Source organism: Oncorhynchus keta, chromosome 16 (assembly GCF_023373465.1).
Source record: "Oncorhynchus keta strain PuntledgeMale-10-30-2019 chromosome 16, Oket_V2, whole genome shotgun sequence".
NCBI classification, from domain to species: domain Eukaryota; kingdom Metazoa; phylum Chordata; class Actinopteri; order Salmoniformes; family Salmonidae; genus Oncorhynchus; species Oncorhynchus keta.
Genome location: NC_068436.1, coordinates 15,614,787 through 15,632,527, shown reverse-complemented (window position 1 = coordinate 15,632,527; position 17,741 = coordinate 15,614,787). Strand labels below are relative to the sequence as shown.

The 17,741-nt window shown below is 42.6% G+C and overlaps 1 protein-coding gene across 4 annotated transcripts in view; it reads right to left on the bottom strand.

Moving 5' to 3' along the window:
* The window catches only part of LOC118377026 (TBC1 domain family member 9-like), a 36,623-nt gene that overhangs the window by 15,175 nt on the left and 3,707 nt on the right, over positions 1–17,741 (bottom strand). For all 4 annotated transcript variants that reach the window (XM_052464798.1, XM_052464796.1, XM_052464799.1 and 1 more), the window contains exons 3-10: positions 12,131–12,241; positions 9,401–9,519; positions 8,583–8,811; positions 8,200–8,276; positions 7,902–8,086; positions 2,091–2,298; positions 812–1,018; positions 272–451 (exon numbers count right to left, since the gene is read on the bottom strand). In XM_052464798.1, coding sequence (XP_052320758.1) covers positions 272–451; positions 812–1,018; positions 2,091–2,298; positions 7,902–8,086; positions 8,200–8,276; positions 8,583–8,811; positions 9,401–9,519; positions 12,131–12,241 — 1,316 coding nt within the window. The remainder of the gene's footprint in view (positions 1–271; positions 452–811; positions 1,019–2,090; positions 2,299–7,901; positions 8,087–8,199; positions 8,277–8,582; positions 8,812–9,400; positions 9,520–12,130; positions 12,242–17,741) is intronic.

The following is a 17,741-nucleotide window of genomic DNA, read 5'->3' as shown; positions in this document are numbered from 1 at the left end:
GTGTTCGACCACATGTTTATTTAACTAGGAAAGTCAGTTAAGGACAAATTCTTATTTACAATGACATTCCTACCCCGACCAAACCCTAACCCGGACGACGCTGGGCCTATTGTGCGCTGCCCTATGGGACTCCCAATCACAGCCGGTTGTGATACAGACTGGAATTGAACCAGGATCTGTAGTGACACCTCTAGCACTGAGATGCAGTGCCTTAGACCGCTGTTCCACTCGGGAGCCCCCAACATGTGAACAGAACATTCAATGACCGTACCAGTTTGGGGTTGAACTCCTCCGGCGAGCGGCGGCGGTACATGGTCATGAGGGCCTGGGTGGCGGTGGGCACGCTGTTGTCATTGAGGTTAAACTGGCGCTCACCCTCGGAGGAGCCCTCTGAGCCCAGACTGCTGCGTTGGGGACTGCTGGAGAGGAGAGAGCCCTGCTGGGAGTACACCTAGAGGAGAGAGAGAGAGACACAGATTCAGGATCAGAATTAGGAGATGATTAATGCAGTTAATTATCATGAGTTTATCATAACAACTGTTCTGAGACCTGTGCTGAGATGCTAAAATAATACTGAGAATACACCTGGTGGAGAGCAGAACAAGTCCAGGATCAGGGTAAGGATAGTTAATGCAGTGTGCTTTATAATAAGAGCTGATCAGAGACCTGTGATGATAATCATGCTAAGTATTTACTGAAGACCTGGAGTAGAGGGAGACTTCTCAGCAAACTTGGGGAGCAGTTGTGGAAGAGTATAGACCTAAATGGTGTACAACATCCTAGATATACAATGACATAGATGTGTCCTCACTTCATCGTCGGAGCTGTTCACACTCCCGGTGGTCTCCCTCTCGAAGTAGATCTTGGAGGTAGTCTGCTGCAGGAAGTCAGAGATCCTCTGAACCAGGAAGTCCCGGTCCTTGAGGTTGGCGAACAGGAAGGTCATCCTATTCTTGGTGCTGATGGACACTGGGCTGGGCAAAAAGTTGGAGCTGTCTGCCTTCTCCACTATCGTCACCTGGGAGGGACAGAGACACAGAGGTCTGTCACAACAGATATGTAATTCATGTATCAGTCACAACAGGTATGTCAGTCACAATAGATGTCAGTCATATGTCAGACAACAGATATGCCAGTCATAACAAATCAAATGTTATTGGTCACATACACATATTTAGCAGATGTTATTGCAGGTGTAGCGTAATGCTTGGGTTCCTTGTTCCAACGGTGCAGTAGTATCTAACAATTCACAACAATACACACACATCTAAAGTAACTCCATTCTTTTAAGAAAAAATATAAATATTAGGACGAGCAATGTCATAGTGGCATTGACTAAAATACTAGTAAATTGAATACAGTATAAATTATATGAGATGAGGAACGCAGTAAGTAAGCATTATTAAAGTGACCAGTGATTCCATGTATATTACATGGGCAGCAGCCTCTGAGGTGCAGGGTTGAATAATCGGGAGGTAGCCCATCTAACCACATAGGTCAATATTCTCATGTGCAATGACCTAAGGCCAACATACCATACCAAACACACAATAGGTTTCCCCATATCAACACTTCAACCCACATACTAGGTGACTGAATTGATTCAGTGCCACACATAACACTAGACATTAGTAGTCGATCCACGTTCTGTCCTGCCAGTGATTGGTAGTTTAAGATGGCTGATGGGGATAGGATGTGACAGGGTGGGTGGGGGGATGGGGTCCTGATTGGCATGGCAATGGCTGGGCGAGGGGCAGCCAGTGACTAAAGCAGATTGGGAGTGACAGCTCCTACCAGAGTCTTAAGCCGGCTGCTGCTCTTTCTAACTGCCCTGCAAGTAACCCCCTACAGCAGCACACAGCACAACTTGTCTAAGGTAACCTTTCTTTCCTGATGGAAAATCTCAAATCTATAGTGGTCCCACATTGACTTATGTCTTAGCATCATCCAAAATTGTCACAAAAGTCTAGTTCAAAGGTCACCAACCCCAAATCCCAGAGAGCTCCAGTCAGTGCAGACTACTGCTCCGGGCCAACACTAAGCTCTAGGACTACGGTCAATCACCAGAGTCTGTACCCAGCCAGACTCACCTCTCTTAGGGGGATGATGAGGCTGCACAGGGTCTCCTCCTTGGAAGTGAAGCAGATGTAGTTAGTGGAGACAAACATCTGGCCCAGGATGTGCATCTTGTTGAAGGGGGTCCAAAGGGTGCAGCCTGTGTGTCCGTCCAGCTTCTCATCCTTGGGCAGACGGAACAAGGCCCGGTAACGCTCGCTCTTAGCCCTGGCATCCAGGTCCCTGGGTGAGACAACAAGGTTCAAGAGATTGTCTAGTCTAGAGACGGTCAATAATCTAATTCGGAACATAATCTGTTGTCTTTAAATAGCAGCAGTAAATTGAGACTAACTGTCGGTGCAGTTCTTGACACAAACCGGTGCGCCTGGCACCTACTACCATAACCTGTTCAAAAGGCACTTAAATCTACATTCTTGCCCATTCATGCTGTGACTAGCACACATACACAATCCATGACTCAACTGTCTCTAGGCCTGAAAATCCTTCTTTAACCTTTCTCTTCCACTTCAGTCAATATCATGGAAAGAGAAGGCATTCTTAATGTTTTGTACGCAGTGTATTTCCATACAAATGTATGTATTCCAAATACCTTTACAAATGTATGTCACACATTAAAATACATTTGGCAAATGTTTTATATTTCCCATGTATCCTAAAATGCATCCCAAAAACAATTTCAAATGTTTTTTCTTTGTATGAAAAATAAAATAAGATCAGGTCAATGAAGTGAAAGAGCAATTTGCAACCAAGTATGACAGTATAATACCACAATAGACATCTATATAGGGCAACCAGTTCCTACCACAATAGACATCTATATAGGGCAACAGTTCCTACTACAATAGACATCTATATAGGGCAACCAGTTCCTACCACAATAGACATCTATATAGGGCAACCAGTTCCTACCACAATAGACATCTATATAGGGCAACCAGTTCCTACCACAATAGACATCTATATAGGGCAAACCAGTTCCTACCACAATAGACATCTATATAGGGCAACCAGTTCCTACCACAATAGACATCTATATAGGGCAACCAGTTCCTACCACAATAGACATCTATATAGGGCAACCAGTTCCTACTACAATAGACATCTATATAGGGCAACAAGTTCCTACCACAATAGACATCTATATTGGGCAACAGTTCCTACCACAATAGACATCTATATAGGGCAACAGTTCCTACCACAATAGACATCTATATAGGGCAACGGTTCCTACCACAATAGACATCTATATAGGGCAACCGTTCCTACTACAATAGACATCTATATAGGGCAACCAGTTCCTACCACAATAGACATCTATATAGGGCAACCAGTTCCTACTACAATAGACATCTATATAGGGCAACAAGTTCCTACCACAATAGACATCTATATTGGGCAACAGTTCCTACCACAATAGACATCTATATAGGGCAACAGTTCCTACAACAATAGACATCTATATAGGGCAACAGTTCCTATAACAATAGACATCTATATAGGGCAACAGTTCCTACTACAATAGACATCTATATAGGGCAACAGTTCCTACTACAATAGACATCTATATAGGGCAACCAGTTCCTACTACAATAGACATCTATATAGGGCAACCAGTTCCTACCACAATAGACATCTATATAGGGCAACCAGTTCCTACCACAATAGACATCTATATAGGGCAACCAGTTCCTACCACAATAGACATCTATATAGGGCAACAGTTCCTACTACAATAGACATCTATATAGGGCAACCAGTTCCTACCACAATAGACATCTATATAGGGCAACCAGTTCCTACTACAATAGACATCTATATAGGGCAACAAGTTCCTACCACAATAGACATCTATATAGGGCAACCAGTTCCTACTACAATAGACATCTATATAGGGCAACAGTTCCTACAACAATAGACATCTATATAGGGCAACAGTTCCTACAACAATAGACATCTATATAGGGCAACAGTTCCTACAACAATAGACATCTATATAGGGCAACAGTTCCTACTACAATAGACATCTATATAGGGCAACCAGTTCCTACAACAATAGACATCTATATAGGGCAACAGTTCCTACTACAATAGACATCTATATAGGGCAACCAGTTCCTACAACAATAGACATCTATATAGGGCAACCAGTTCCTACCACAATAGACATCTATATAGGGCAACAGTTCCTACCACAATAGACATCTATATAGGGCAACCAGTTCCTACCACAATAGACATCTATATAGGGCAACCAGTTCCTACCACAATAGACATCTATATAGGGCAACAGTTCCTACTACAATAGACATCTATATAGGGCAACCAGTTCCTACTACAATAGACATCTATATAGGGCAACAAGTTCCTACCACAATAGACATCTATATAGGGCAACAGTTCCTACTACAATAGACATCTATATAGGGCAACAGTTCCTACAACAATAGACATCTATATAGGGCAACAGTTCCTACAACAATAGACATCTATATAGGGCAACAGTTCCTACAACAATAGACATCTATATAGGGCAACAGTTCCTACTACAATAGACATCTATATAGGGCAACCAGTTCCTACCACAATAGACATCTATATAGGGCAACAGTTCCTACTACAATAGACATCTATATAGGGCAACCAGTTCCTACCACAATAGACATCTATATAGGGCAACCAGTTCCTACCACAATAGACATCTATATAGGGCAACAGTTCCTACTACAATAGACATCTATATAGGGCAACCAGTTCCTACTACAATAGACATCTGTATAGGGCAACCAGTTCCTACCACAATAGACATCTATATAGGGCAACAGTTCCTACCACAATAGACATCTATATAGGGCAACCAGTTCCTACCACAATAGACATCTATATAGGGCAACCAGTTCCTACCACAATAGACATCTATATAGGGCAACCAGTTCCTACCACAATAGACATCTATATAGGGCAACCAGTTCCTACAACAATAGACATCTATATAGGGCAACAGTTCCTACTACAATAGACATCTATATAGGGCAACCAGTTCCTACCACAATAGACATCTATATAGGGCAACCAGTTCCTACTACAATAGACATCTATATAGGGCAACAGTTACTACAACAATAGACATCTATATAGGGCAACCAGTTCCTACCACAATAGACATCTATATAGGGCAACAGTTCCTACTACAATAGACATCTATATAGGGCAACCAGTTCCTACCACAATAGACATCTATATAGGGCAACCAGTTCCTACTACAATAGACATCTATATAGGGCAACCAGTTCCTACTACAATAGACATCTATATAGGGCAACAGTTCCTACCACAATAGACATCTATATAGGGCAAACCAGTTCCTACCACAATAGACATCTATATAGGGCAACCAGTTCCTACCACAATAGACATCTATATAGGGCAAACCAGTTCCTACCACAATAGACATCTATATAGGGCAAACCAGTTCCTACCACAATAGACATCTATATAGGGCAAACCAGTTCCTACCACAATAGACATCTATATAGGGCAAACCAGTTCCTACCACAATAGACATCTATATAGGGCAAACCAGTTCCTACCACAATAGACATCTATATAGGGCAACCAGTTCCTACCACAATAGACATCTATATAGGGCAACCAGTTCCTACCACAATAGACATCTATATAGGGCAACCAGTTCCTACCACAATAGACATCTATATAGGGCAACCAGTTCCTACCACAATAGACATCTATATAGGGCAACCAGTTCCTACCACAATAGACATCTATATAGGGCAACAAGTTCCTACTACAATAGACATCTATATAGGGCAACAAGTTCCTACCACAATAGACATCTATATTGGGCAACAGTTCCTACCACAATAGACATCTATATAGGGCAACAGTTCCTACCACAATAGACATCTATATAGGGCAACGGTTCCTACCACAATAGACATCTATATAGGGCAACGGTTCCTACCACAATAGACATCTATATAGGGCAACCGTTCCTACTACAATAGACATCTATATAGGGCAACCAGTTCCTACCACAATAGACATCTATATAGGGCAACCAGTTCCTACTACAATAGACATCTATATAGGGCAACCAGTTCCTACCACAATAGACATCTATATAGGGCAACAGTTCCTACTACAATAGACATCTATATAGGGCAACAGTTCCTACAACAATAGACATCTATATAGGGCAACAGTTCCTACAACAATAGACATCTATATAGGGCAACAGTTCCTACAACAATAGACATCTATATAGGGCAACAGTTCCTACTACAATAGACATCTATATAGGGCAACCAGTTCCTACAACAATAGACATCTATATAGGGCAACAGTTCCTACTACAATAGACATCTATATAGGGCAACCAGTTCCTACAACAATAGACATCTATATAGGGCAACAGTTCCTACTACAATAGACATCTATATAGGGCAACCAGTTCCTACCACAATAGACATCTATATAGGGCAACCAGTTCCTACCACAATAGACATCTATATAGGGCAACAGTTCCTACTACAATAGACATCTATATAGGGCAACAGTTCCTACTACAATAGACATCTATATAGGGCAACCAGTTCCTACTACAATAGACATCTATATAGGGCAACCAGTTCCTACCACAATAGACATCTATATAGGGCAACAGTTCCTACTACAATAGACATCTATATAGGGCAACCAGTTCCTACCACAATAGACATCTATATAGGGCAACAGTTCCTACTACAATAGACATCTATATAGGGCAACCAGTTCCTACCACAATAGACATCTATATAGGGCAACCAGTTCCTACTACAATAGACATCTATATAGGGCAACAGTTACTACAACAATAGACATCTATATAGGGCAACCAGTTCCTACCACAATAGACATCTATATAGGGCAACAGTTCCTACTACAATAGACATCTATATAGGGCAACCAGTTCCTACCACAATAGACATCTATATAGGGCAACCAGTTCCTACTACAATAGACATCTATATAGGGCAACAGTTACTACAACAATAGACATCTATATAGGGCAACAGTTCCTACTACAATAGACATCTATATAGGGCAACAGTTCCTACTACAATAGACATCTATATAGGGCAACAGTTCCTACTACAATAGACATCTATATAGGGCAACAGTTCCTACTACAATAGACATCTATATAGGGCAACAGTATGGGTAGTGGTTAGAGAGTTGGAATCTGTCTTGAGGGAAATACATTTGAAAGTCTTGGGCTAATGACGCAAGCTTGGGTGTTCAAAGTTAGTAGCGCCAGTAAAAGTTCAGATGTACCTAAAATGATTGACAAAGTCGTGCTGTAGATTTAAAGAATGCAAAAGTGTCTGAGCCAAACTACTAGAAAGGAACCCAGTTTAAATATACTACTAATGCCTCCTCAGCTGGTTGTCCTCCAGGCACGTTGGAACAAGACTATACATATCTTTCCTCTCCTTTCCTTTTGTTGTTTGTTGGTGGTCTTATGTAGTCATTTAGTTAAGTATTGGCATATTGTTTATTGAACTGTGTAAAACTTACAGCGCCTTGCAACCACATGGAATGGTTGAGAATGGTTATAGGTCACCCGCAGCAAAGAATTTTGTGCAGCATTATAAATGACTAAACTTACTGCATCTCCCCAGAAACCAATCCTCCGCAACTATCAACTGATCCTATTGAGGGGAGACCAACAGAAATCTCTCAACTACAACATCCAGCCTCACCAAACCTCCCCAGAACTTCACCAAACCTTTCCAGACCTCCCCAGAATCCCCTCCACCAAACCTCACCTCTTCAGGGCAGACACCTTTTTGGGTGTCTTCCTCTTGAGTTTGGGCAGAGAGCGGTCCTGCTCAAAGCCCTTGTTGTCAAGGAGCTGTCTCATGGCAATGTTGGCCAGTTGCTCCATCAGCTTGAAGGTCTCGTTGATGTTGAGGAAGACCGAGAAAACGTGCTCAGCCACCCGCGTGCTCACCTTGGCCCGAGGAATGGAAGCATGAATGAAGGTTAGAGGGGTGTAGGGATGGATAAAGAGACGTTAAAGCGATGGTAACATGCAGTATAGTTTATATGATTTACAAGGCTCACCTTGACTGCATCGGGGAGGAGGAGTGTGGCGCTTTTCTCCAGCTGGGTGATGTCGGCCCAGCGGATCACCAGCTTGGCTGAGGGGGGAAGAAAGAGGGTGAGAGGGGGGAAGAAAGAGGGTGAGGGGGGAAGAAAGAGGGTGAGAGAAAGAGATTGAAGACAGATGGTTGCATTTATATATTTTTGAGTTGCATAAGAGCTGATAGTTTGAAATATACATCACTTCATCTTAAAAATGACGTATCCACCCAGAAAAATATCAAGGGGTTGTACTATTTTTGGGACTTCTGAAGGGTCTTCAAAAGCTATGCATAATCAGTAGGTAGGACTAACCAGGTATGCAATGGTGTGTGTACCTGTGCCAGCATGCCAGTGGTCCCTACCTTCTTTCCCCAGCAGGTAAGAGTAGAAGCAGATGTGGTTGATGCTGAGGTAGAGCCAGCCCTGCCGGGGCACATGGCCCTTCCAGTAGCTACAGGAGTAGTAGTTGACCAGTTTCTCCTCTTCAGGCATGCCAAACAGCTTACGGAACGTACAGATGGCCTCCTTGAATTTGTCAGTGTCATCATCCTCCTTCACGTCGTGGTTCTTGTTGTACTCGGCGATAATACCCTGGGGGCAAGAGACCAATAGAGGGAGTGAAGGACTTTGAGAGACAATCAATAAAAGTTGAACAATTCATTTTCAAATAGAGATAGCTAGAAAGTGAGAGAGTGAGTGGCAGACAAAGTGAGAGAACTAAATAAATCTTATCTGGCTAGCTTTTGTAATCTATTCATTGAGTAAGAACTACTTCATCACCATACAGATAAATACAGAACCTGGTTTAGAGGCTGTGTCAGGAGCTGGACCTGTTCTTAGGTTATAATAAATAAATACAGCCGGGCTTCGTTATTTTGCCCCTGGCAGGAGTCATTTTGACAATACTAGTTTGACTACATGCTAGACTAATATTACACCTGGCATGACGAACATGTCACAGTCAAACGTCATACGTTTCAATGTCAAAACTGTCAAAATTAATTGCTGACAACCACCATTGCTATTGTCACAAACACCATTACAAAGATTTGTGAAACTCCACAAACCCCACCATGCAACCGCTCTAAACACAACCCACCTTCCAAATCCCAGAGAAGTCCATACTGTTTCTTTAGAGACAAGCATCTGCTAAGTGACTCATATATACCCTAAACAGTACCTGAACTTTGCCCTTGACAAAGGTAGTGATGTCATTCTCGTTCTCAAAGATGGACAGTGTCTGCAGGAGGTTCTGCTCCAGCCACTCCCAGTGCTCTGTGATCTCCTTACGGGAGCACCCTATGGAACGAGGGAGGGGAGAAGAGACGGAGGAGGAGACAGGGGTGCATCAGGGAACTTGATTACAAGAGGCTCCCAGAAGAATGTGGAGGCATGGAGTTTCACCCATTCCTCATTTTCTTTGAGACATTACAGCATGTCGACTGAGACGCTCTTAATCATTCTTACAATTGTATGCAAATTGAACATGTGTAGCATACTTGGAATCCTAACCTACTCTTCTGGATACTAAGTAGTATGGAGGTACATGATTCAGGATCAGTGACAGACAGACGAGGGGAGACAGTACAGACAGCAGTAACCAGCTGTTCAGACAGCTAGTCAAGACTACTAGACACAACCCACCAGGCTATAAACCTAGGTGTTCTTTTAGACTGACCTAAAAAAATAAATATATATATATATATATATTTTTTTTGTTACATTTATTTAACAAGGCAAGTCTGTTAAGAACAAATTCTTATTTAAAATGACAGCCTAGAAACAGTGGGTTAACTGCCTTGTTCAGTGGCAGAACAACAGATTTTTACCCTGTCAGCTCGGGGATTCAATCTAGCCACCTTTCGTTTACTGGCCCAACACTCTAACCACTAGGCTGTTTGTGACCAAATCAGCTTAGAAATATTGTCAAAGTGTGACCATTCCTCTGTCAAGCCCACACTGACTAATGCATGTTTTTATTACTGACAGGCTTGATTATTGCAATGCAATCCGGTCTGGTCTCCCCCCTCAACAAAAAAACATTGGCCAGCTTTAATTCATTCAGAATGCAGCAGCACGTGTGCTTACAAAGGCCAGGAGGAGAGCACATACACACCACCTATTTTAAAGTCACTGCATTGGTAAGCCAGTTAGTTTTAGAGTGGATTTTAAAATTGCTTTATTGATTTTTAAAGCACTACGTGGGTTTGCACCTGAATACATGTCTGATATCTTAAAAGCATATGTGCCGGGTTGTCCCTCTGATCCTCTGTCACTGGCCTTTCAGCTGTTCCAAAGGTCACTCAGAACCACAACGTTTGGTGGTCCTGGCCTTAGAACAGCCTCTGGACATGCTTTCACTTATGATTAAAATAACCCTATTCCCATATATAATCACATGTATTTTAATGCATTAGTCTCATGTGTACTGTTATTTTAAGTTTTCTTGAAAAAAATGTATTGTCTTAGTTATTTGTCTAGAAAACCTGTTTTTATCTTTCTCACCTTTTATTTGTTAATCACTTTGAAACACATCCTGTAAGAAATGTGCTATATGAATAAAGTTTGATTAAATCTAGACAGCCCAGCCACTGACATTACTTGGCCATCCCCTCTGCTCGGCCTACATTTACTACCACACATATGGCGATAAGCTCATGGCTAGCGCGCTATTGGCTAATTAGCTTCAGATATGTTACGATCCTATTTAAAAAGGTGAAATAATAATGCCCTGCAATACAGCACACCTTAAATTCAGGGAGAATTTTTAATAGTATTGGCAGGCAAATCCCTATTGGTGCTACTGTGGCTACTTGTTAGCAGCTACTTAGCGCTAGTGAAATCTAAGAGCCAGTCAAGGCAGAGCCTGGTAGCACAGAAACCTCAGTGTCCACTATCGTTAGAGGCCTCATCCGTCATCCATCTCCCTATAAGTAGCCCACTGCTGCTCATCTCTTAGCTACATTAGCGATGACGTCTGGCAGACAGACTGCTCCACGCTCCCTCTGTGCTGGAGGATGGGCGGATAGGGAGAGGGGAGGGAGGAGTGGTTGCCATTTCAAGGCCAGCCCTCAGGAGTCTTATTCTCAGGGGCTTCCATTTCAGAGAGGGTCTTCTCTCCTGTTTCTTTCCCCTACTCCTTTTTCCATATGGGAGCACTCACTAAGGCAAATACACATGCTCGTAGTCACACACTATTCAAAGTCCTCCAACACGACAGACTTTTCGATCCACCATCTCAGTTCATTTAAAAACAGAGCCATTGTTCATTACGTCTGGGGAGTATAGTTCTGAAGCCTCTCTTTACTTACACAATGATCCCTCTTAAAAAAATAAATCCTTCCTTTCTCGTCCGCTTGTCATGGGTCCGTGGGATTGCATTGTGGCTCCTCCAGAGTAATAAATTATTTGTGTGACATAACTGCTCAAGGAAAGAGGAAGGTGAAGATTGGGGTTTCTGTGATGTCACAAACCATTGTAACTAGCCAAAAGAGGTGTGATGAGATAGCCTAGTTGGTTGAGATCGTGTCAGTATCTTACATTTACAGCCCTGAGTTAACCTTTTAGCTTTTCCATATAGGACATTAGGGTGGTTAACCCTTTAACATGCAAAGAGAGAGTGTTAACAGATGAAGTCAGCAGATGTAATGTAAGATTTACCATGCTAGCTAATACACTTTTAAAAAGCATGACAGCCCCTCATATTTTGAGCGAATCACCATCGATTCCCATTCCTGGTATCCGTTTCCCCCCAGTCTAGCCCTTTAAGAGCAGTGGGCCATGACGTGATGCTTGGCATTAGCAGGAAGTGAGAACATGGTGCAGGAAGAGAGGGCCTTGTGTGCAAAGGGGAGGGGGGAGAGAAAGAAAGAGCGAGAGAGAACTAGACACAGACACACACAGTACACACCATGAGCAATGATCCAGTAGATTAGGGAGTCAGGTGTCTGGTAAAGGATTCTGTAGGGGGCCACTCGAGCACTGGAGTCCAGCACCACGTCCAGTGTTCCCACCAACAGACCTGCGGTGGGAGGAGCAGGGAATACCGTGGGTTAGGGAGGGAGACACTATGGGAATATCATGATCGTCTATACAACATTGTTTGGACGTTGAACAGATAATGCATTGATTGTCTTGAGGATGGAAAATAAAACCTGTAAGTGATCCAAGAACTTAAAATGCAAATACAAACAAGTCATGAATCCTCCCCCTAAAAAAATGACTTCAAAGCAAAAACCCAGCAAAAGAGTTTCTGTTTTAGCCCATTTCGGACACGTAACAAAGCAGCCCCCTCCACCATGTGAGACAGCAGACCGTTCTGGGACATTAACCCTTGTTAGACCACTTATGCCCCTCCGGCGATGAGATCACCACTTATGAAATAGAGGGAGGAGGAAGGGGTATTTAGGGCTGACGGGCAGCTGTGGCTTTCCTGTCGACTGCTTCATGCCCAATTTATATTAGAGGACCAAACTGAGCCACACAACCCAGGACTGTGCCCGTATCTACAAAGCATCTCAGAGTAGGAGTGCTGAACTCAGATCGGTTTAGCCTTTTAGATCGTAATTAGATGGGTTTATATGGACAGGTGGGGACCTGATCTTATATCAGCACACCTACTCTGATACATTTAGTGGATGGGGTCTGGGCTGGCCTGGTTACACATCCACCATAGTTGCTGGAACTGTGCTGGAAAAGACACAGTGAAGAAATATCCCAGCCAGCACAGTACGGTTCAGGTTGGCACTAATGTGTGAATCTGGTATCAAAGTGGGGTGGATGGGCAGATGGCACAGAGCTCAGATTTCCCATGTGACAGATCGATGCGGAGAGAAGGTGAGAGTAAAGTCACCTGGAATAAAAAGGACGAATCCCCTATAATCTAATGAACGAGGGATGAATCCCCTATAATCTAATGAATGAGGGAAGTGGAGAGATAAGATGGACAGATTATGGACTCATGACAGCTGAAAGAAGCCAATAACTCCCGTCTCTTTTTAAAGAGTTGTTTTATTACTAATGCTTCTTATCTCTGATACAGTAATAATACATGACTAGTGTCTAGCTACTGTCTATTGTAAACCACAAGATCATAAAATCAGAAGAAACTGGTACCACAATTCCCCAAAAAGAAAGAGTGGAGGAAAAACATCTGAAGTGATGAATACGCTAGTCTTGCTGAAGGCCTTCTGTTGTCGTTTTTTTATGCCTTGGGGTCTAACATGTCATCAAAGTTTGAGTGGAAATGACACTCCTTTTCCAACAAACTCAACCTTTGATAGAAAGAAGCTTTTTGGCTGCCATATTCCACAGTCGCCCTGAAACTTTATTCCCGGTGCGGGAATTTTACCATTGCCACGACAGCTTCTTGCCAGTCACACAGACCGAGATAGACGAAAAGAGCGATATGGGGAGAGAGGGGGACAGAGACAGACCGGGAGAGAGACAGACATGCAGAAAGGGAGCAAGAGAAACCAAAACAGCCAGTCTGGATGATATTCTTCACTCTATACATAATGTCTGCTGGAGGACTTCTGGTACACCACTCATCTATTCTTCCCTCCATACATAATGTCTGCTGGAGGACTTCTGGGACACCACTCATCTATTCTTCCCTCCATACATAATGTCTGCTGGAGGACTTCTGGTACACCACTCATCTATTCTTCCCTCCATACATAATGTCTGCTGGAGGACTTCTGGGACACCACTCATCTATTCTTCCCTCCATACATAATGTCTGCTGGAGGACTTCTGGTACACCACTCATCTATTCTTCCCTCCATACATAATGTCTGCTGGAGGACTTCTGGGACACCACTCATCTATTCTTCCCTCCATACATAATGTCTGCTGGAGGACTTCTGGGACACCACTCATCTATTCTTCCCTCCATACATAATGTCTGCTGGAGGACTTCTGGGACACCACTCATCTATTCTTCCCTCCATACATAATGTCTGCTGGAGGACTTCTGGTACACCACTCATCTATTCTTCCCTCAATACATAATGTCTGCTGGAGGACTTTTGGGACACCACTCATCTCCACTAGCTTTTCTAATGAAGACATCTGAACACAATTACATCTCTGGGGCTCCATTTCTCTCTCCCTCCTGTTCTCCCTCTTTTAATCCTATGCAGGGCGCAATAAAAGGTTAGGACGAATTCAATGAGAAGTGCTTAAATAATTATAAAAGGCAAATATATTAATTATCTATCATTAACACATATTGAATATGATAAAAAATGTCTGTAAATATCAGAGTGGGCCGTTAAGAGGCAGTTAGGGCAAATCAGGTTTCACACTGGATGGTCGTATACAATATGGCCGTTGGTTCTGACAAGTGTAAGGGCTTGAGATTTCCCATCTGAACTAGGCCTATACCTGTAGTTGCACTCACCGTGAACAAAACCCAACAGACACACTTTCAACTGTATCTTCACATTAGTCACCATTGATAAGGTTACTGTACAGTTATATTTATTTGTTTTAAGTGTTAACTGCAATGACAACGCAGAACAAAAACAGAGATACAGTACAAAATCAAGGAAATAGAAAATAAACTAGATGGGAGAGAACAGAACAGCTTGGCCGATATGCAAAAGGTTTGTGTGTTAGCCTCCATTTCAAAGGGTTAGCACAGACACCAAAGCTGTTGTTGTTACTTGGGACTGGCTAATGCAAGGATACAGGATCTGGGCCTTTCTGGCAAACATGTTGTGGGCATAAAAGGACATTTTCAGTTTCAAACTTCAATCGGTTGTTTCTGTTGAACAGTGTTAAGTCCAGTTCTGCACCCCCATGGTTGCATATCTTTGGTCTAGCCCAGCACTGACACCACATTCAGCAAAGAACATGATGAGTTGACTAGTTGGGCTGGAACAAAATGTGCAACCATGGGGGTTACCTCAAGACATGGAGTTGCAGAACACTGAACAAATATCTGTGAAGCACCTCTCAGTTGGATAGGCAGGGCATGACCTGAACCCAGCGGTGTTGCAGGGATGTGTGTTAGGGGTTAACACAGGAAGCACAGGGGTCAAACACAACAAAAGAGACCACTGAGGAGTGAGACCCACAACATCCTGTGACTTCTGCCACTGCATGCAACCTACAGCTCAAACCTCTCACTCCAAATAAGTTGAACAGTTAAGATAAACAGCAATGGAGAGGATTAGTATGCACAGTATTTTATGAAGAAGGAATTAGTGCACCCTACATCGTGACAATATTACTTGTTTTAATCAGAGGGCTACTTTCCCTGCTTTCCCCCTCAGAACACATGATCCTCCACCATGCTATAATAACAAGAGTTAACATGAGCTACTGTACTGTGGTGTTTTGTAATGGTGAAGAGAAGGCGGACCCCAGACCTTTAGCCTAGTGTTGACCCTTTAATCCATAACATGAACTTTGGGAAACCACACAATTGTCTTTGACTATATGTTCCTATACATTTGAATGTACTTTCAACACCCCATGCGTAACTAACACACACACACACACACACACACACACACACACACACACACACACACACACACACACACACACACACACACAGAGAGAAAAACAAGATGTAGAGAAACTAAGCTCCAATGATGTATGGTCCTTCTGTGGCTCAGTTGGTAGAGCATGGCGCTTGTAACGCCAGGGTAGTGGGTTCGATTCCCGGGACCACCCATACGTAGAATGTATGCACACATGGCTGTAAGTCGCTTTGGATAAAAGCGTCAGCTAAATGTCATATATTATGAGAAATGCTTCCTTTGTTGTGGATGGGGATGGAAAGAAACGAGCCCGAGTGTACATACAGTAGACTGGAGAACAGACCAGCATCATGTGATGTTTTGGACTTTTTATAGATTGGAGAAGCCAGGAAACAAGGTCAGAAGCTGGGCTGCCTATTGTTACTTAGAAAAGCTCCATTCTCTGTTCAGTTGAGACGGCTAGTTCCTACTTTCCACTCTTGAGTGGAAAAAAAAACATTTTTGAGCAAAAGCAATCGGTTCTCCTCTCCTTTTCATCGGTCTCATCCTACTTTCTGTTGGGTCTATTTCAGTGTTTCATTTGGAAAAATGTATAGCAGTGGAGGGGAAGTTCCGATGGGGATTGAAGGAAGGGTCCCACCCTTGCTTTGGGGGTCTGAGTTCCCTGTCAGATATTTTTTATGGAGGACTGAGAAGCTCAGTACTGGTGACTAATTAAAAAACGGACTTTCTACTCCAAAAATGAACATAAAATACAATTATCCCGACACCATCTAAAATATAACTTCCACATCCAGAATTTAGCACAATAACACATGTAAAATTATTTCGGAAAAAACATTATGACATATTGGACAATGCATATAGTCTATGCATGGTCCATATTATCAGGTATGCTATTAGCAATACGCATTATCACTTGAAGCCCAACTGATGCAGAGAAGAGCAAATAAATAGGTAGTCCCATGCTTCAGCCTGTCTGCAGTTAACCTATTTGGCTAATCATTAGCAAATTATTTTAACTAGTTATTATGCATAAACACAGTGAATATAGTGTAGAGCTAGCTACCTGGTAGGGTAACCCAGGGTAACACACACACACCTGTACTTGAGGTAGGGTGGTGTTTTACCTCAAAACTATCCTACAATTGACCAGTGTTACATTTATCCCAAATATCCCCCATGCACTAAAAACTGCCTGGTGCAGTTCGTGCATATTTAGGAGTTGAGAAATACACATGCATCGACTGCTTGTCAGAATGCATGTTTCCCTCCTTATGGCACTTGTAACTTGAATGTGCCACAAGAATAATATTTATCTTGCATAGAACACAGAAAAACAAGCCGACTATAAAAGACGAACAATTATATTATGGGGTTACCCGATTTTTATATTCATGACTTGTTTGTTTGCAGAGGAAAAGTACATGTGGACAGTTCTAGCATTGGCAGAAATATTTCTCATGTTCCATATTTTTTGGGACGTGGCAGTAATGATTTTGCTGTGGAGCAGCACCACAGCAAAATGACTACAGCGGAAACACTGGTCTATATTCTCCCAAGTACTGACACTGCACCTAATCACCCCACTGGCTGAGAATCAATATTGTTTCAAATAACAAGAACCTGATACGAAGTAACACCATACATGTTATTTTAAGTCATGTTTCTCTAACCTAACCCCCTGTAACACAGCTGTAGTGTTACTCCTTTTCTTCTTTCCCAAGCCTCAATGTGTACCTCCAGGTCAGAGGTCACCAGATAAGATAGATAGGTGACGTAAAGCAGCAGATGATTGTGTGGGTAATGTTCGATGATCAAAGAGGTCGATGGTTAGAAGTCTAGTCCAAGTGTCTATTGAGGGCGATGTCATCAGGTCTACGTGATGTTAGTCACCCAACACATGTAGGCCTAGTAGAGTTTCAGGTCATACAACTCCAAAATGTCACACTATTGTGAAATGTTAGGTAATATAGGTTGGCTTATTGTCCCTTGGATAGTGTTATGTTTTGCATTGAAAGTATCAGG